Genomic DNA, 18352 nt, shown 5'->3' on the forward strand with positions numbered 1-18352 from the left:
TAAAGAGAACGTCATTCCTCCAATACCATAATCTCCACACCGCTACTCCAAAACATACTCTCCAATACTCCTGACTTGTGTCGTTTGTATTTCTCATCAGATTAATCTGCAGCCAATCAGTAAGAGAGCAAAGAAAAAAGCTAGGGGGATGATGGGTAGGCAAGAGATAAGAACAGTCCCTCCTGGCCGTAACACAGTCACGGAGAGCATGAAGAATATCCTCAACCTGCCCTCCACATCTATCACATTGAGTAGAAACAACCAACTGTCTCCTATGAAGCTCCTTCCTCGTTTTCAACCGACCATGCAAGAGGAGCCAAAGAAAAACACGGATGCTCTCTGGTCCCTTCCAACTCCAAGCCAAACGCCAAAAGTTACGATCTCCATTGCCAATAGGATCATCTAAAAGCTCATAAGCAGATTTTACAGAGAAAATTCCATTAGAGGAAACTCCCCAAAAGTAACTGTCATGTCCGTGAGAAGCTTTAGGAGGATGAACTGAAGCAATCTTTAAAAGTATGTTATTAGGCACCAAGTGGCTAAACAAACACCAATTCCAGTTTCCATTTTCATCAACAAAATCAACTACCCGCTTGCTAAGTAATGTATTCAAACACATTCTACATGTAACACATTAACCAAAGAAGTTTCGGATTAACTAATTATTTATTTATTTCGTGAAAGTTTTGGTTGGTCTTGTGAAACACGAAATTTATGAAAGAGTTTATCTCACATTGATATCATATTTGTATCTAACAGATAAATGTATAAGAGAAATTAACATAAACATGTATTTTCTAAAGTGTCGTTTTAGGCCTATTATAGAAACATGTTTCATATGTTCTTAAGAATTATTTAATTTTAATTAAATATGTGAGAATAACATTGAAATATTGGAAAAACTTAAAAATAAAAAAATTTAAATTCTAAGTTCTACTAGTTGTCTAAATTTATCGAGGGTCATCTGTCTCGCAATTGTAATCCCTATCGCATAATAGTTTCGCGCAATAGTGTTTGGGCATAAGAATAAATAGAGGTTTGTCATCTGCAACAAATAAAACCGAAATTTATCAGAAACAGAAAATTTTCACACACCTTTGATAAAAATCACCCAATTAATCACATCGATATAGAAGAAAACAATATTTTTTAAGACTACAGTAGATGTTCCTAGGTCAAAGCTTCATCACATAACTGAAAAAGCAATCAAAATCCCTTTTCTACGCTAATTCGCCAACATGCTTCATTCAAACTAAAGTACTAAATAAATTGAACCAAATTATTCATGAAAAAAAAAAAGCAACAGTCTACGGAATGCTGTAAAAAGAACAACGTGACAAACATATTAACAAGAATTTATTAACAATGCCGACATGCCAAAAACAAATGGGAACCTGGAATTCAACAAGTAGCTAACTTCTCATAATGAAGAACTCACATCATTCTTGAGTGGAAACGCGGAGAATCCAAAAGAATTCTTTTCGATTCGTGCAATTCTTGTAAGGAATTGTCTTCAACTGCTAATTGACATGCATCAAACAGACCGAAGAGATACCTCCCACTGCTCTATCTTCTCAGCCAAATCATGCTTCCTACAATTCTTCAGCCCATCAGTAGCGAAATCAAAGTACCTGGAAATTGGAGTCAACCCCATTTCGGTCATTTCCACCAAATAGTTTGCCGCCTCAACAAATCTTCCCCCGCGGCCACACATTGTAGAATAATCAATTATTGTTTGTCAACTGTAAATGGGCCAACTGTTTATACTCAACCTTTATATAATTGTACAAATAGTTTATCTTTGTATAACTCAAAATTATTATTTATTCTATCAATCTTAATGAATTGGAAGTAGATGATTTTAATTTGCAAATGTTTTCGCTTCTATATTTGTAACTATTTTTATTTAAAAAAATTCGTTGAACAAATAAAGTTGACCAAAGTAATCTCTAAATGCCAAACGTTTTAATTAACAAAGCTTAAAAACTTTTAAGGAGAATTGGGTCAGAAGTAAATCCTTGATTATATGTAAACTGATAACCTTCAAAATCCATTTAAATTGCCTTTCCTAACCCAAAAGCATTCTAATCCAATGTTTGCTATATAATTTCAAACTAAGTTCGATTTTTTCAATTCATAATTAAATGGCGAAGAGAATACTTTAATGAGTTCAAATAGTTCCACTTTATTAATAACTTGGGAGAAAGCTAATGAAAGTGAGGATATTGGAGTCTCTAGCTCTCTTTGTACGTATTTGAGAGTATTTTCGCTTGTTTATTTATCGTTTTAGATTTCTATGATATATTTATCTGGTTTATTAAAAAAAGAAAATCCTCCTTCGAAACATTTTACAAATTCCATGCGAGTTACGTAAGAACTACGACATTCATTATTTTCATATACGCGGATACAAGTTGGTCATTATATCATTTGTTTATATATTTATAGTAGTTTTCGGGTCTAGATTTTTAAAATGTGGGAAAGTCAGAGAAAGATATTAAACTCCACAATTTAAGAGCATTATGAAATTATAACCTTAAACCGAATGGTTTAAGAGCTTTCTCGAACCTTCCTACACTTTAAAATCCCTTATTAGAACATACACACATGCGCTAAACTATGTAACTAGGCAACTAGTTAGCCCCGAACTTTGCTTGAAGAGCTTTCACTACGTTTGGGAGATTTCAAGTTGGAATGCCCTGGGGAGAGCATAAGGATCAATTGGTGGATCAGATCCGAATACTGCATCTGCAATTGTAATAACACCAAGAGTTGGGCTGCTCAAAGTAGCAATGGGAAACAACATTGGTTGGTCAACAAATTATGCCAAAAGTCAAAAAGTTACATGATAACCACATGCAATTGTTTGCTTCATGCATGCATATATTCAACATTATGTGTGTCTACTCTTATCAAGCGACATCAATTGGTCATCTACCAATTGATCTTGGGGCTTAATATAATCTGTTTCACATCAGATTTTGCATAACAAAAAGTAATGAAGAGATTAATTAGAATATGTGTGTGTGTGTGTGTGTCTGTGTGTACGGACAAAATATATGTATAAGGAGAGGCATGGGAAAGGCTTAGCTGATAAATAAAAACAACAGTAAATAATGTTTATTATATGGCTACAATCAGCTTGGAGAAAGGTTTATAAGAAACCTCTTTTAGTACATTCCGATATGATAATATGGAGTTAGAACAACAAAGCCACTGGTGAAGAGGCCATTTATATTAAAGCTCATTAATTCCTTCTCCTAATTGCCATTACCGAACTTATTCTCAAGATCTTTCACTACATTTGGGTCCAACTGGAATGCCTTGGCAAGAAAATCGGGTTTGATTCGAGGATGGGCTCCAAAGATCGTGTCGGCTATGGTAATTTCACCGGGGAACTGGCTGTTTAGACCAGAATAGGCAACTGCACTTGTGTTTCCAATGTTGACGTGGAAATGAATCAAACCAATTGGAAACACGAAAACATCTCCCTCATGCAGAACTTTTGTGATGAGTGTGTTATTTAGGTTGTCTGATGTCACAAAACCAGCATAAAGAGTTCCTTCCAGGACCAGCAGGATTTCACTGGCACGGGGGTGAATGTGAGGCGGGCTTTGCCCATTCGGCGCATAGTCAATACGGAATGCTGATACGCCAAGGGTGTTGTCCTGGACTTTGCTCAACATTTGCATGTGTTTCATTAACACCGAGTCGATTTCTGCTTCTTGATCCAAATCGAGAAGCAGAAATATAGCTCGAGATGAGTGTGTCTTTTGTTATGAAAAGGGCCATTGGAGGAAAGATTGTCCAAAGGCTCAAAAGAGAGATGGAAAGAAACCAGCAGCAGCAAACATGGCACGTAAAGATGAGGACTATTGATTATTCATGAAGTATTACTCCTGCAGCATACGTGGCTAGTTCAAGTGAGTGGATACTTGATACTGGAGCAACCTATCATTTGTGTCTTATTAAAGAATGGTTTACGAATTTTCGTAATTTGGAATCCGGTGCAGTTGTGATGAGGAATGATCAACCTTGTCGCACAATGGGGATAGGAACAATTTGGCTCAAAATGTTTGATGGAATGGTCAAAGAACTGAAAGAGGTTAGATATTTTCCAACTTTAAAGAAAAATCTAATTTCGGTGGGTGCTCTAGAAGCTAAAGGCGACAAGGTTACTATTGAAAATGGCATAATGAAGTTCACGTATGGGGCTATGGTGATTCTGCAAGGGGTTCAGCATCACAATTTGTACTATTTGAAGGGAGGTACAACTGATGAAGTAAATGTTGCTGAGGCGCACAGTGACACCACCAAGCTATGACATGTATGACTGGGACATACTAGAGAGAAGTCTTTGCAAACTCTGATGAAGCAAGGACTCTTAAAAGGTACCAAAACCTGTAAATTAAATTTCTGTGAGCATTGTGTAGTAGGCAAGAAAACAAGGGTCAAGTTTGGTACAACTAATCACGATACTCGTGAGATCCTTGAATATATTCACAGTGATGTATGGGGACCAACCAAGACTGCATCAATTGGTAGAAGCCATTATTTTGTTACATTTCTCTAGACGTGTGTGGGTGTACACCATGCGAGCAAAGGATGAGGTTCTAGAGATTTTCGTGAAATGGAAGAAATTGGTAGAGACTCAAACTGGTAAAAAGATCAAAGTATTACGATCTGATAATGAAGGTGAATATACTTCTAATCCATTCTTGCAAATATGCCAGAACAAGGGTATTAAAAGACATTTCACGGTGAGACATACTCCGCAACAGAACGGTGTGGATAAGCGTATGAATCGTACTTTGCTGGAGAACGTACGATGTATGTTATCTAATGCTGGTTTAGATAAAAAGTTTTGGGCTGAGGCTGTGAGTTACACAAGTCACTTAATAAATCGATTGCCTTCTGTTGCAATTGGAGGTAAAACTCCTATGGAAATGTGGTCTAGAAAGCATGCACAAGACTATGATTCCCTTCGTATATTCGGGTGTCCAACTTATTATCATCTCAAAGATGGTAAATTGGATCCTCGTGTTAGAAAAACTATCTTTCTGGGATTCAAAGGTGGAGTAAAGGGCTTCAAGCTTTGGGATCTCGAAGACAAAAAGTTTGTGTGTAGCAGAGATATCACGTTTGATGAAGCTTCAATGATGAAAACTTCAAGTTCTCAACAGGTGGAGAACAAGACCACAGAGGTATTGGAGCGGGTGGAGCTTGATGCAACTCCATATGTACCAGTTAGTTCTACATCAGAGAATGGTTCGACTATGGAGGTGACACCTAGAGTTGAAAAAGAGGTTGTTTCTTCTAGTGTCCCACAAAATGAAGAAACAATTGATGATGTAAATCATGATGATTCTATAGCAATAAGGAGGCTAAGAAGAGAGATAAAGAAATCCGGATGGCTTACTAAAGACATGGTGGTAGCCTATGCACTTCCAGTTATTGATGATGACATCCCCAACACTTTCGGTGAAGCATTACACAACAGTGAAAGTGATCAATGGAAGTTAGCCATGGAAGAAGAGATGAAATCTCTCCATCAAAACCAAACTTGGGAACTTACCAAAGGGGAAAAGGACTATTGACAATAAATAGGTCTACACCAAGAAGCAAGGATCTCCGAATCAATCAACTCCTCGATATAAGGCAAGACTCGTTGCAAAAAGTTTTGCTCAAAAGGAAGGTATTGACTACAATGAAGTTTTCTCTCCAGTTGTAAAACATACTTCCATTCGTATCCTACTTGCCTTAGTTGCACAATATGAGTTAGAGTTTGCTCAATTGGATATTAAGACGACATTCTTACATGGAGATTTGGAGGAGAAAATCTAAATAACTTAGCCTTGTGGTTTCAAAGTTGCTGGAAAGGAGAATCGTGTGTGCAAATTGAGTAAATCTTTATACGGATTGAAACTAATTCTTCGAATGCATTGAGTTTGGAGAATTATGAACTACGGTTGGCTTGATTTCATATTTTGGGTACGTAGGCAGTCGAAGCGACACATCCATTCTAGATCCTTATTGAATGATTACATTGGGGATGATGGTTCGTTAGGAGTTGGCTCAAATTTGGACAAATTTTCGCCGAGGTGGAGAATTGTTGAAAAGTCAAAATAGCTTTTTGACATGCATAACCTTCTAGCCACAATTTTGGAAATATTGATGAAGCATGTGGATGGAATCATGGAAAATGAAGCCAAATGAGTTGGTGAAGCATGTGATAGTTTGACAATTTCACAACAACTTTGACAATTTGGCAAATTGTTGGTGAGCGTCGAATTTGTAATAGTGCAAAATACTTCCTATAAATAGAGGAGTTTTTCATTTGTTAAGCATCCTAAAACTTTGTTAAGCTTATAAGTTTCTAAGCTTTTGAGAGTTCTGAGAGTGTGAGCAATTGGAGAGTGTGTGTGAGAATACTGGGTGTATTTAGGTTCTGGGAAAGTGAGGTTTCTTTACTCAAATTTGTACTCAAATAATTGTTAATAATACAATTATTTTTCTCTTGTCCCGTGGACGTAGACATATTGCCGAACCACGTAATTCTTGTGTCCTTTATTTTTCTATGATTATTCGGTGTGCTTGATTCCGCATTCCGCACACAACAGTCTCTCTATTACAGTTTGTTTCACCTTTGCGCTATGCCCATATTTTTTCGGAAAAGCTTGTGCATGTCCCTCATTGCTACTCTGTTAATGATTATAAACATGTATATCTTTGATATATTTGGTAACAGTAAATCTTTATATGGTTTTGTATCATCTTTTTTTAATCCTCCTTCAAAAGCAGGGGAAGTTATCTTCGTAACAATCTGCATTCTGTGGATTGTTTCCTTTTGTCCATGAAATATTTAGTTCAATTTATTTAGCACTTTCGTTTGAACGAAGCTTGTTGGGGAATTAATGTAGAAATAAGGATCTTACTTGTTATTTCAATTATGTGGATGAAGCTTTGACCTAGGAACTTCTACTGTAGTATAGAGAATATTGTTTCTTCTATATCGATGTGATTAACTGGGTAATTTTTGTCAAAGGTGTTTGAAAGTTTTCTGTTGCTGTAATCTTTCTGTTCATTTGTTGCATAAAGCATGTTGAAGATTCAATGTAGAAACAGGAATCTTGATTCTTTCTTTAGTTATGTGGATAAAGCTTTGATTTAGGAACTTCTTCTCTAGTCTGAATAAGATTATCTTCTTCTATATGGATATGATTAACTGGGTGATTTTTGACAAAGGCTTTTGAAAGTTTTCTGTTTCTGAAATCTTTCGGTTTTATTTGTTGCAGATGACAAACCTCTATTTATTCTTTTGCCCAAACAACTTCGGGTAGTTAGGAAGAATATTTTTGTGAGACTAAAATCCATAAATATATGGAGCATCACCTCTGTATATTGGAGAGCTATGAGAGATCAACTAGTCAGAGGTTAAAACGGTTTGGGATCCTGTTACAATGTATTTAGGTTTTGTTTGGGAAATTGTGCTGTTTCAACTTTGTTATTTAGCTTTGCTTCTTCAGTTATCTGTTACTCTGTGTACGTCGGTTGCTTATTTATAAGCACTTCTCATTGCTTCATTTCTAATATAGAATGAACCCACAATTATGTATGACAGAACCAATGTTACAAAGATAGTTCTGGCCTTTTTTGTAGAGGTGGTACCAATTTTAGTTCTCATTTAGTTTGCTTACAATGATTTTTGGACTTCTGTTTTATGGCAGAAATCCACAAATGCAGTCTTTTGAAACAACAATTGCATACTCTTGGCGTGAATGCATTGATGTCTCTTCAGCATTTTCACATCTTTTTATGCTATAGCCGAGAATTGGGCCAGAAGTAAATCCTTGATTATGCGTAAACTGATAACCATCAAAAGCCAATTAAATTGCCTTTCTTAACCCAAAAGTATCCTAATCTAATGTTTGCTATATGATTTCAAACCAAGTTCAATTTGTTCAATTCATAATTAAATGGCAAAGAGAATATTTTAATGAGTTCAAATAGTTCCACTTTATTAATAACTTGGTAGAAACCTAATGAAAGTGAGGGTATTGGAGTCTCTCTATTTGAGAGTATTTTCTCTTATTTATTTATTATTTTAGATTTCTATGCTGTATTTTTCTGGTTTATTAAAAAAAAAATCCTCCTTCAAAACATTTCATAATTTTATGAGCATTATAAAATTATATCTTTAAACCATATGGTTTAAGAGCTTTCTCAATTTTTACTGCATTTTAAAATTCCTGGTTGGAATATATATATATATAGTAACTAAACCATGTCTCCATGCAACTAGTTGGCCCCGAACTTTGCTTGAAGGGCTTTCACTACGCTTGAAGAGTTCACTACATATGGATCAAGTTGGAATGCCCTGGCGAGAGCATAAGGATCAATTGGTGGATCAAATCCGAAGACTGCATCTGCAATTGTAATAATGCTAGGATTCTGGCTGCTCAAACCAGCAATGGCAAACAGCATTGGTTGTTCCAATATTCACTTTGAAATGAATGAGCCCAATTGGAAACATAAATACATCTCCTTTGTTCAGGGCTCTGGCGAAGAGTGCGTTATTAAGCTGGTTTGATGTCACAAAGCCAACAAAGAGAGTGTCCTCCTAGACTACTGGGATTTTGTGGCACGAGGCTGAGTGTGAGGTGGGTTTGGCCGCCGTTTGCCGCGTAGTCAATACAAACTACGGATATGCCGAGTAGTGTTGAGCCCTAGAATCTGTTCTACATTTACAGTTGTGACTATTGAGCCCACTTGATTTGCTGTACTTTTAGGGATATTGTGCCCTGAAAATCAATCAAAACTACTTGTTAAGAAGATTCTGTTTCGTTTTTATTTTTTGTGTCTTTTACTATTTTATCCCCATAATTAGACTTATGATACACAAAGGTCAACAATTAATCAATAAAAGGAAAAAATTAATCATAAGTCTGATTTTAATGGTAAAATAAAAATAGACAAAAAATTAGAAAGTTCATTTAATCATTTTAATGCCAAAGAGTTTTAATGAGTTTTGAAACGTAAGAAGAGAAATAGTAGATTTACTTGAACAATAAGAGGATTTTGATAATTTTCCCACTCATATACAGAAAAAAGATACACTCCTGACTCCACATGTCTTGAACTTGAAATCATTGATGGCAACACAAAAATCCTGGAGATGGCTAGGGACAGAGGCAGTGGCCATGGCCAATGAACAAGCCAAAACCATGAGGACAGAAGCTACAAGAAATTGAACTCCTTTGATGTTGATTACGCTAGGTATGTGTCTATCTCAAATTCTTTCCAACTCTAGGGGGTGAGAAATGAATTATGGCATAAGTAGCCTTTCATAGTCGGATTGAATTATAACGATCCGAAGACTTACCAAGTTTATTGGTTCTTTTTTTTCATGCTTTATAAATGAAGATTAGTGAATTCTCCACGAGTATGTACATAACTATCCTTAGATTATTTATTTTGCTAATTTGTTAATGTTCAACTGATAATTTTTTAATTGTGTATTTGTTGTAAGTGCTTATTTTTCCTACATCTAATTTTCATATGTTAAGACTGACACCAATACTAGAAATTGTTTATGATCAATGAAGTAAAAAAGTGGTGCTTTGTTAATATTGGGGATTGCGGGCGTTCCATTCAAATAATCTTGTAAATTTAAAGTGTTGTTTGATGATTCATATATATGTCACATAGATTTGGTCATTTATAATATTTTATATAATACACAGTACATGGAACTAGAATGTGTGGATAATCTATCTCGAACGATCTATCCCTATGTCTCAAATTAATCTTCAATCTGCAAATGTACATATACACTCTTAAGATTTTAAAAAACGTTTCAACATATTTTCATATTTATCTGATCATATCATTTTTTTTTCCGTTCCAAGTGGGAAAGTATTTCATGGTCTTGGATAGACATCCACCCTCTTTGTGGGTGTGCATGAGTCTATTATTTTAGCAAACTAGGGAAGGATGATGGATGAGGAGAAAAAGATTATTTATGAATTGACTGCTGTAATATTGATATGGTCACAAATTTAAAGGAGTAACGTTACCCAAACAAAGTCTGCACCTCAACAAACATGAGACCATTTAATTCAAATCTACCAGATGATTATGTGAAATGATAGTTAATAAATCAAGGAAAATGATAGTTTCCCCGAGTCAAACCCTGGGTCAAACCCTGAAAACTCAAAACCTGCCGTTTCCCAACTAAAGCTAAAAACGACGCGTTTTGCTTGCCAAATATTTCCCCTTTCCTCCATTGTTTCCCCTTTCCTGTCTCTTTTTCTTTAGCTGCTTAAGAAGAAACAACGAATTTGCTCACATCAAGCTCAAATCATCATCTTCTTCAAAGATGCCAAGATCCTTGGCTTCTCTTTTCTCCCGCAAGAAATCGCAAACACTTGCCTTCAAAGATAACTACACAAACTAGTTCAACACTTCGTAAAAAACCCTCCTCCCTCTCATTCACAAATCTCTTTCTTCATCTTCTTCGCAAACCCTCCTCTACTCTCACGTCGACCTCCTCCTCAGCCATTTTCTTTTCTATTACGGCGCATTAGACATCGCGGCCACCCAAGAAAACCCAACCGAGCTTCTCTTCCCGTCTTGGTGCAACAGTCTTGAAATCTCATTCCTCTTTCTTCGCGATCTCCACCCTTGTGTCTTCACCAACCTTGTTAGATCACTTCTTTATGAAGAAAGTGAAGAAGAAAAAGAAGACGATGATGATGAATTTTTTGATAATAGGTTGTGGCATGTGTTCATGGCGTGGAGGAATATGTCCAAGAATTTGATGTCACAGATTGAGCAAATTGAATGTGGGTTGAGGCTGATGGTGCTGGCGTTGATTGGTAGAATCAAGAAGGTGCAAAGTCGTTTTGTCAGGAGGATCGCAGATACAATGGTTTTGTGGCGTTGATTGGTAAATCCTTTTGGTTATTGTTGGTGTATAAATACTAATGATATTGGTGTCAATGTGCAAGTGTACACAACAAGTAATAAAGTGATGAGTATTCAAGATCGTCTCTACAGGGATTGATGTTATCAGATTTGCTACAGCAATCTTAACAGTGCAGATTTTGTGCTAAAATAAAATAAACAATTAATGAAACTAATGTACTAATTAAAATAAAAACGCAATAAATAAAATGCAACAAAGTAAACTATCACGTCAAGCTCAAGGATAAAACTAATGGGAATATATAGTAGTTGAGTGAATAAACTCTCCTAATGGTATTGACTGTTTTCTAATGGTTGGCTCGGTTGCTGCAGTATTTGCTACAGGACTAGACAGAATCCTTATGTATCCTCAGCCGTCGCATGTTGGATATCTTATATCTATATGCAACCTAACAGTGATCTATTGTTATGCCAATATAAGATATAACATTACACGCTTAGGTTCTATTTACCCTACAAGGTGAATCCATATATCTAGGTCATCACTAATTTTAGATTAAGCATGACCCTTTTGGAATAAGTTAAACTCTATCCAGGAAACTCAATCTAAAACCAAGTATTGCTCTAATATGTTCCACTAAGATAGGCCCTTTTGCAGCTCTCTTCTAACTTGTATCATTAAATGGGTGATCAACCAAAATAATGAATAAAAATAAATACTATAAAACAAACTGCTACAGCAAACATGCAGCAACACATATATTCAGTCAATAAACCATCAAGATTGTTTATCACTCAACCACAAATAAATTTAGTTCATGGTTTGTAAAAGAAAAATAAAGAACAAAGTTTCAGCCATGAAACACATCCCCATAAATAAATAGAAAACGAGAAAACAAAAGAATAATAAGAAGGATTGAGCTCCCAATTGATTTCTGCAAATTCTCCTCTTGTGCAGCCCTTAATCTCTCTCTTGAATCTTATTTTTCTTTTGTTTCTTTGTGTTTTTCTCCTTGGGTGACGGCTCCCTCTTTTCCTTATGATGTGTGCTTCTTTTATAGTTGAAAATTAGGGTAAACGGAAGCCTAAGTCGCACATAAGTCAGATTAAGAAACTGCAGATCGTAATTCTACAATTATCCCATGCAGAATTTTCTCTGTCGTTGTTCCAGGATTGCTACAGCAATGGTTGCTACAGCAACGGCTACAACAACTGCATTGTTCCAGATTTGTTTTAATTCTTTTATAGCCATGTTCATCCTCCTTTTTTCCAGCCTATTGCATCAGCATTCCTTTCATGAATTATAAGCTTCTAGAAACCTACAATTATGCACACAATTTGAGCACGAATTACTTTAAATTAAGCAAAACTTATTAAGACTAAACTAAAATGAATGTTTATGCAAAATGTAATAAAAATGCAATAAAGACACATCATTCACTCTCTAAGTGATCTTGATTTAAGTCTAGAATTTCCATAATAACTCTCATTTCATAGAGTTATCAGTTATCCAGTGCCGATACAGAGATGAGAAGCATAGCAAACGGTGCCGTTTTGATGCTGATAAAAAAAAAACACGAAACGACGTCATTTGGATTAGTTTTGGGGTTTGACCCGGGGCAAACATCAGCACTGATCAATCAAATATTATGAATATACTAGATGATTTTAAATGTCATGTCAATTTATCTCTAACTACATAAGTAAAATATTATTGTATGATGAGATATGTTTATATATATATATATAAGATTTTCTACCTACTCATAGTTTATGTTCCTTGACAAAGTGTTCAGATCTTTCTTTTTATTTTAATTATCATTATTATTATTATTTGGTGGCAAATTTGTGAAAATAAAATTAAAAGACTTGTTCATGCTCAAAAATTCTTTCAACAAGGATAAGCTGGTCATTAGCTTCAACTGTTTTATAGAGAAGGTTAGAAAAAAACAAAAGTAGAGTTATTGAAAATTAGATAGGTCATATAGGGATATTGACATGGCTTGAAAGTAAGTTAATGCTTCTTTTTCTTCTCTTCTTGTTACGTGCACATAATGACATAATCAATTGATTGATTGCATGTTTAAACAAGTCAGTACATTAAAATTTCATTGATTGCATGTGTTTTTGATCAAAATAACTCCAACAAGTAAGAACCCTCTCACTGAAAATTGTAAATCATTGTAATTAAAAATTTTTAAGTCCTATGTTATATTCTTCTTACAAGAAATTTTAGAATGCATTAAAGGAAATTCAACTGAATAATACATGTATAATATGTATAGTTAAATTTTATATAATTACACTTGCATAGTAATTTTTCAAAATAAATTTACAAATGGTATAATTTCATTTACTTGTTGTATGGTTGCCATGATATTTTAAAGTTACTTTAAATTTTCTCTCTCCTCAGGGTTTTGTCCAGTAATTTTTTAGTAGCTTTATTATTTGACAAGCCATCCAAAGCAGCTTTTTTTCTCCTATTACATGTTTCTTTAAGAAAAATCTAATTTTTGTTTGCTCTTTTTTAACAGTTTTAGTTTAAATAAAAATGTTGGATTTTTAATTCGAATTCATGATCCAGTTTGATTGCTTTTGGCGGGAAAGGTTGTTATGCATCAAGCACCCTAACAGAAGTTAGTTATGGCGACTGCTACTTTGACTTTTGGTTGACCTGAGTTGTTATATAGGTTGATAAGGAGAGTAGGTTTAGGAGCTTGTAGTTAATTCATTTCACTAAGTTAGAAAACACTTGATGACTCATTAGAAATCTGGTTGTAATCTCTTTAAATATGGGCCCTTTACTCTTAATGAAAAAGAACTTGAAGATGGCTTGTTGTGCATAAACATTGGTGGTTAGTTTTGATCATCTCTTGCCTATGTGCTATGCATTCTACTTACTAGCTGTGTTTGTCTCAATTATTGGGGCAAATTTTGGTTATACGTTAGGAAATTGATAGGTGAAACAGACCCATAATTAAAATGAAATTGAGGAATAATGATCACACAAGGACACCAGGATTTACATGGTTCGACTTTTAGCCTACGTCCATAGTGTTGTACAAATTTTATTGTACTTGCAACTACAAAAATCTATTATAGTATAGATTTATAGTGACGAGTGTCGATCCCACGAGAAGGTAGATTTAATCACATGTAGGCTTAATTAATCCAAGTTCATATGTGTATTGGTTGGAAATGATTTCTTTATCTTAATATTTAAAATAAAATGGCAAGAATGAATTAAAGATAAAACTATGCAAATGAGGTTCTTGAGTCTTTAAATTCACACTCAACACTTCACCATGGGCTTACTATTCCTTTTTTAGTTCCAATTAATATATGAGGGAGTATTTCCACTCCTTATAAGCCTCATTCTAATTAATAAGGTATCAAGCACTCATTGTGCGAGAGAATAATGATCTTCCACTAATGTGTTATTAAGCACACGTTGTGCCAGACGATAAAAATCATTTTGTCGATAATATGGCAAGATCGTCTACTAAAAAGTTTAGATGCGCTCTCTGTCGACAATAAGTCAAGACGACCCACAAAATACTAAAGGGGAGTTTTCTCTTTAATATATGGTGCTAAGTACTCATCGTGCTAAACAGTAACTATCTTTTACTAGAGAGCTGGTATGTCATGCAAAATCTAGTTAAGATACACCGTTTGTCGATGACGAATCAAAACAACTACTTAAATCAGAAAGATAGAGCAAATAAACTTACCAAATTAAGCCTATAAATCATATTGAGGCTTCACTTTCAATCAATCTAAATTAGCTATTTCTTTTTGAACTAGGGGTAAAATGAAAATCCTATTAAAATATGTAGAAAATACAAGATAGGGAGAGAGTTATAAAAAATGGATTACGAGCTGCTCAATTGGGGGCGGGCCGGTGGGGAGCCCCCTATTTATAGGTACGATGAGTAAATTATAGCTATCAGATAAAAACAATTCAGATGCTCAGGATTGCGTCACGTGGCAAGCTTTGATTAGCTGGAATACATCATCAGTCAACGCCACATTAGCATTTCGATCTAATAATATGCTGCCACATCATTGGTCTACGCTACATCATTAGTCAACGTCACATAATCAATCAATGCTACATCATTGGCCTAATAGGATGCTGCCACATCATCGGTCAATGCCACATCATCACATCGCACACGTGAACAGTTCCATACATGTGAATAGTAACGTATACGTGAACAATCCCGTATATGTCAGTAGTATCATAAATGTAAATGGTGCCATATACCCCTTTATGCTCCTCTTAAGGATTTCAATTGTTCCGAGCTAAAAAATGCCATCCGTTTTTCTGTCCAACTTCTCTTTAATTATGAAATAATCAAAATACTATTCAAATACATAAAATACTCAAATTATAACAAAACACACACAATCAAATTTTAAAGGACTTAAACACATAAAAGTAGAAATATTAGTGAGACTTAGAGTACAAAATGATAATTTTATCCTTTATAAATACGCATTCTCCAGTACTTAACACATGTGCGAAGACAGAAGGAAATATTTTACTAGTAAGAAGGAGTTACAAGTATTGTAGTATTTTTGTTTTACAACCCAAAAAACTCAATACACCTAAACTCTTAAAACACTAGAACAAATGCTTAAAGCTCTCAGGGCACTCTCTTCTAACTCTTGACTTCTCTCAATTGAATTGAAAAATGGGATGACTGAAGATGGTAAATGAAGCCTCTATTTTATAGGCTTCATGTTCCCTCTTTCTTTAATTTTTATTATTATACAAAACTTAGTGGATATCGAAAGTTACACTAATAATGTGTTACTTACTCATGTCTCCTACTTATCTCAACAAATTATGCCAAAAGTCAAAATGTTGCATGATAACCACATGCAATTACTTGCTACATGCATGCATATGTTCAACATTATGTGTGTTTTCTCTTATTAAACGACATCAACTAGTCATCTACCTGTTCGTCTTGGGGCTTAATATTATATGTTTCACACCAGAATTTGCATAACAAAAAGTAATGAAGAGATTAATTAATATGTATGTGTCTCAGTGTGTGTACGGACAAAATATATGTATAAAGAGAGGCATGGAAAAGGCTTAGCTGCTAAATAAAAACAATAACAATTATGTTTATTACATGGCCACAGTCAGCCTGGAGAGAGGTTCATGAGAGACCTCTTTTATTACATTAATTAAGATATGATAATCTGGAGATAAAGTAATAAAGCCATTAGTGAAGAGGCCATTTATATTAAAGCTCATTAATTCCTTCTCCTAATTGCCATTAATGAACTTATTTTGAAGATCTTTCACTATCTTTGGATCCAACTGGAATGCCTTGCCAAGAAAATCGGGATTGATTGAAGGATTGGCTCCAAAGACTGTGTTGGCTATGGTAACTTCACCCGGGAATTGGCTGTTTAGAGCAGAATAAGCAGCTGCATTTGTTTTTCCAATGTTGAATTGGAAGTGAATCAAACCTTGTGGAAACACAAAAACATCTCCCTTATTTAGAACTTTTGCGATGAGTGTGTTATTCAGTTGGTCTGATGTCACAAAACCGACATAAAGAGTTCCTTCCAGGACTAAGAAGATTTCACTGGCACGGGGGTGAAAGTGAGGTGGCCTTTGGCCATATGGTGCATAGTCAATGCGGAATGCTGATATGCCAAGGGTGTTGAGTCCTGGAATTTGCTCAACATTTGCATCTGTTTCATCAACACCAAGTCGATTTGCTGTGTTTCCAGGCTTGCCTAGCCCTGAGTAGAAGAAATCTTCTGCTCTCGCAAGCTTGGGGTCCTTACAGAACTTCCCATTCACAAACACTACAAGAACACACACATACACGCACAAAGGGGGGGGGGGAGAATAATGAAGTACCCGCACAAATTATATTGAAAATTATATGTTTCATCAGTTCAGCTTACGTACCACCATCCTTGGGGTCATTGATGGCTACACAGACATCTTGAAGATGGCCAGGGTCAGTGGCAGAGGCCAAAGAAGAAGCCAAAGCCAAGAGGGCAAAACCTATAAGAAATTGAATTACCTTCATGGTGATTAAGTCACAGGATGTGCCTATCTCAAACTTTAATCAAGTGTTGTGATTTGAGAATCTTGTGAGGAAAACTAGACTATTTATAGAACCGAGTCCATGAACGAGTTTGTGTGTTCAATTATTAGTCCTCGAAGCAAGTCAAGACTTATTGGGTCCTTAATAATATAACTTTGTAATGTTTTGCATCCCTCGTTTTCATTTGTTTTTCAAAATTTACATGTAGAACTTGGTTGATGGTACACATCTTAAATATAAATTGTAAAACATACAAAATAATGTTTGGCTAACAATGATATAACTTTGTAATGTTTTGCAGCTCTCATTTTCATTTTTGTTTGTTTGCTGGTACACATATTAAATGTAAATTGGAAAACATACAAATCAAAGTCTGGCTGACAATGATAAATGAAACGACCCGCCCCGAATTCTCCTGGGCGAGTCAATCTAGTCTCATCAAAACTGACTTGATATTAATCTAATTAATGAGAATTCTATTGAAAATTTAGCAGTCTCCTTTATAAATATAACACTCTCAATCTGCAAATATGAATATAACACTCCCCAAAATAATTTAATATACAACTAACTCCAATGGTCAACATTCTTGATAAAAATACTAAATTTTAGTATTTTACTCAAAATATCTCCAGGATATCAAAAGATTATATTATAACTAAGGGAAATTATCATTGCATTACCTTTTATTTTGCCTTATGTTCATCCAACCATTACAAAATTTTAATATGTACTTTGCACCACCTTTCTTTTCACATTTGTATCAACCAGTCACTTTTGCATTAACACTGTTAAATAATTTTAATAAAATTATAATTTTACCCCCAAATAAATTAAAAGACCATTTTATTTTATAAAAATTTTAAAAAATAAAAAAAATAATGATAAAAATATCCCTAAATTTAATAAAAATAAATCCCAAAATTAGAATTTTTATTTTTAATAAAAATTATTTTGATATAAAATTATAATTATAAAAATAATTGCAAAATTTTGGGATTTAATAAAAATCTCCTAAATTATTAAAATTTTAGGATTTATTCTTTTAAGAAATAAATTAAGTTATTTTAATAAAATTTTACAAATTATAATTTTTAATAAATAAATTTATTTATTTTTATTAAAATTTTGTAAAATTAAATTTTTTAATAAAAATAATTATTAAAATTTTGTAAAATCTAAATTTAGTAAAAATCAGTTGAGCACCTCTATTTGGGATTTATTTTTTATTAAATTTAGGGATATTCTTATGATTATAATTTTTAATTTTAAAAGTTTTTATAAGATAAAATAATCTTTTAATTTATTTGGGGGTAAAATTGTCATTTTATTAAAATTATTTG

General features: G+C 34.3%; 5 protein-coding genes across 5 annotated transcripts in view; 2 read left to right on the top strand and 3 right to left on the bottom strand.

Annotated features, from left to right (window-relative positions):
* Nucleotides 1-7621, top strand: part of LOC102614057 (pentatricopeptide repeat-containing protein At5g18390, mitochondrial) — a 54105-nt gene extending 46484 nt beyond the window's left edge. The window contains exon 3 of the mRNA XM_052436293.1: nt 7471-7621. The gene's annotated coding sequence lies outside the window, so the exon portion shown is untranslated. The remainder of the gene's footprint in view (nt 1-7470) is intronic.
* LOC102613752 (probable UDP-N-acetylglucosamine--peptide N-acetylglucosaminyltransferase SEC) overlaps nt 1-18352 on the top strand; it is an 87052-nt gene that overhangs the window by 57204 nt on the left and 11496 nt on the right. The window lies entirely within an intron of this gene.
* LOC102617577 (germin-like protein 12-2) overlaps nt 1-18352 on the bottom strand; it is a 54546-nt gene that overhangs the window by 3133 nt on the left and 33061 nt on the right. The gene's annotated exons all lie outside the window — the stretch shown is intronic.
* LOC127900916 (germin-like protein subfamily 1 member 17) lies at nt 3095-3712 on the bottom strand. The gene has a single exon (XM_052436311.1). The coding sequence runs from the start codon at nt 3699-3701 to the stop codon at nt 3261-3263; it is 441 nt and encodes a 146-aa protein (XP_052292271.1). The 5' UTR covers nt 3702-3712; the 3' UTR covers nt 3095-3260.
* Nucleotides 16042-17112, bottom strand: LOC102614934 (germin-like protein subfamily 1 member 14). The gene is made up of 2 exons (XM_052436296.1): nt 16868-17112; nt 16042-16761 (listed from the first exon to the last, which is right to left on the bottom strand). Exons 1-2 carry the CDS (start codon nt 16989-16991, stop codon nt 16211-16213), a joined length of 675 nt encoding a protein of 224 aa, XP_052292256.1. The 5' UTR covers nt 16992-17112; the 3' UTR covers nt 16042-16210.

This window comes from Citrus sinensis, chromosome 3 (assembly GCF_022201045.2).
Source record: "Citrus sinensis cultivar Valencia sweet orange chromosome 3, DVS_A1.0, whole genome shotgun sequence".
Classification (NCBI taxonomy): Eukaryota; Viridiplantae; Streptophyta; class Magnoliopsida; order Sapindales; family Rutaceae; genus Citrus; species Citrus sinensis.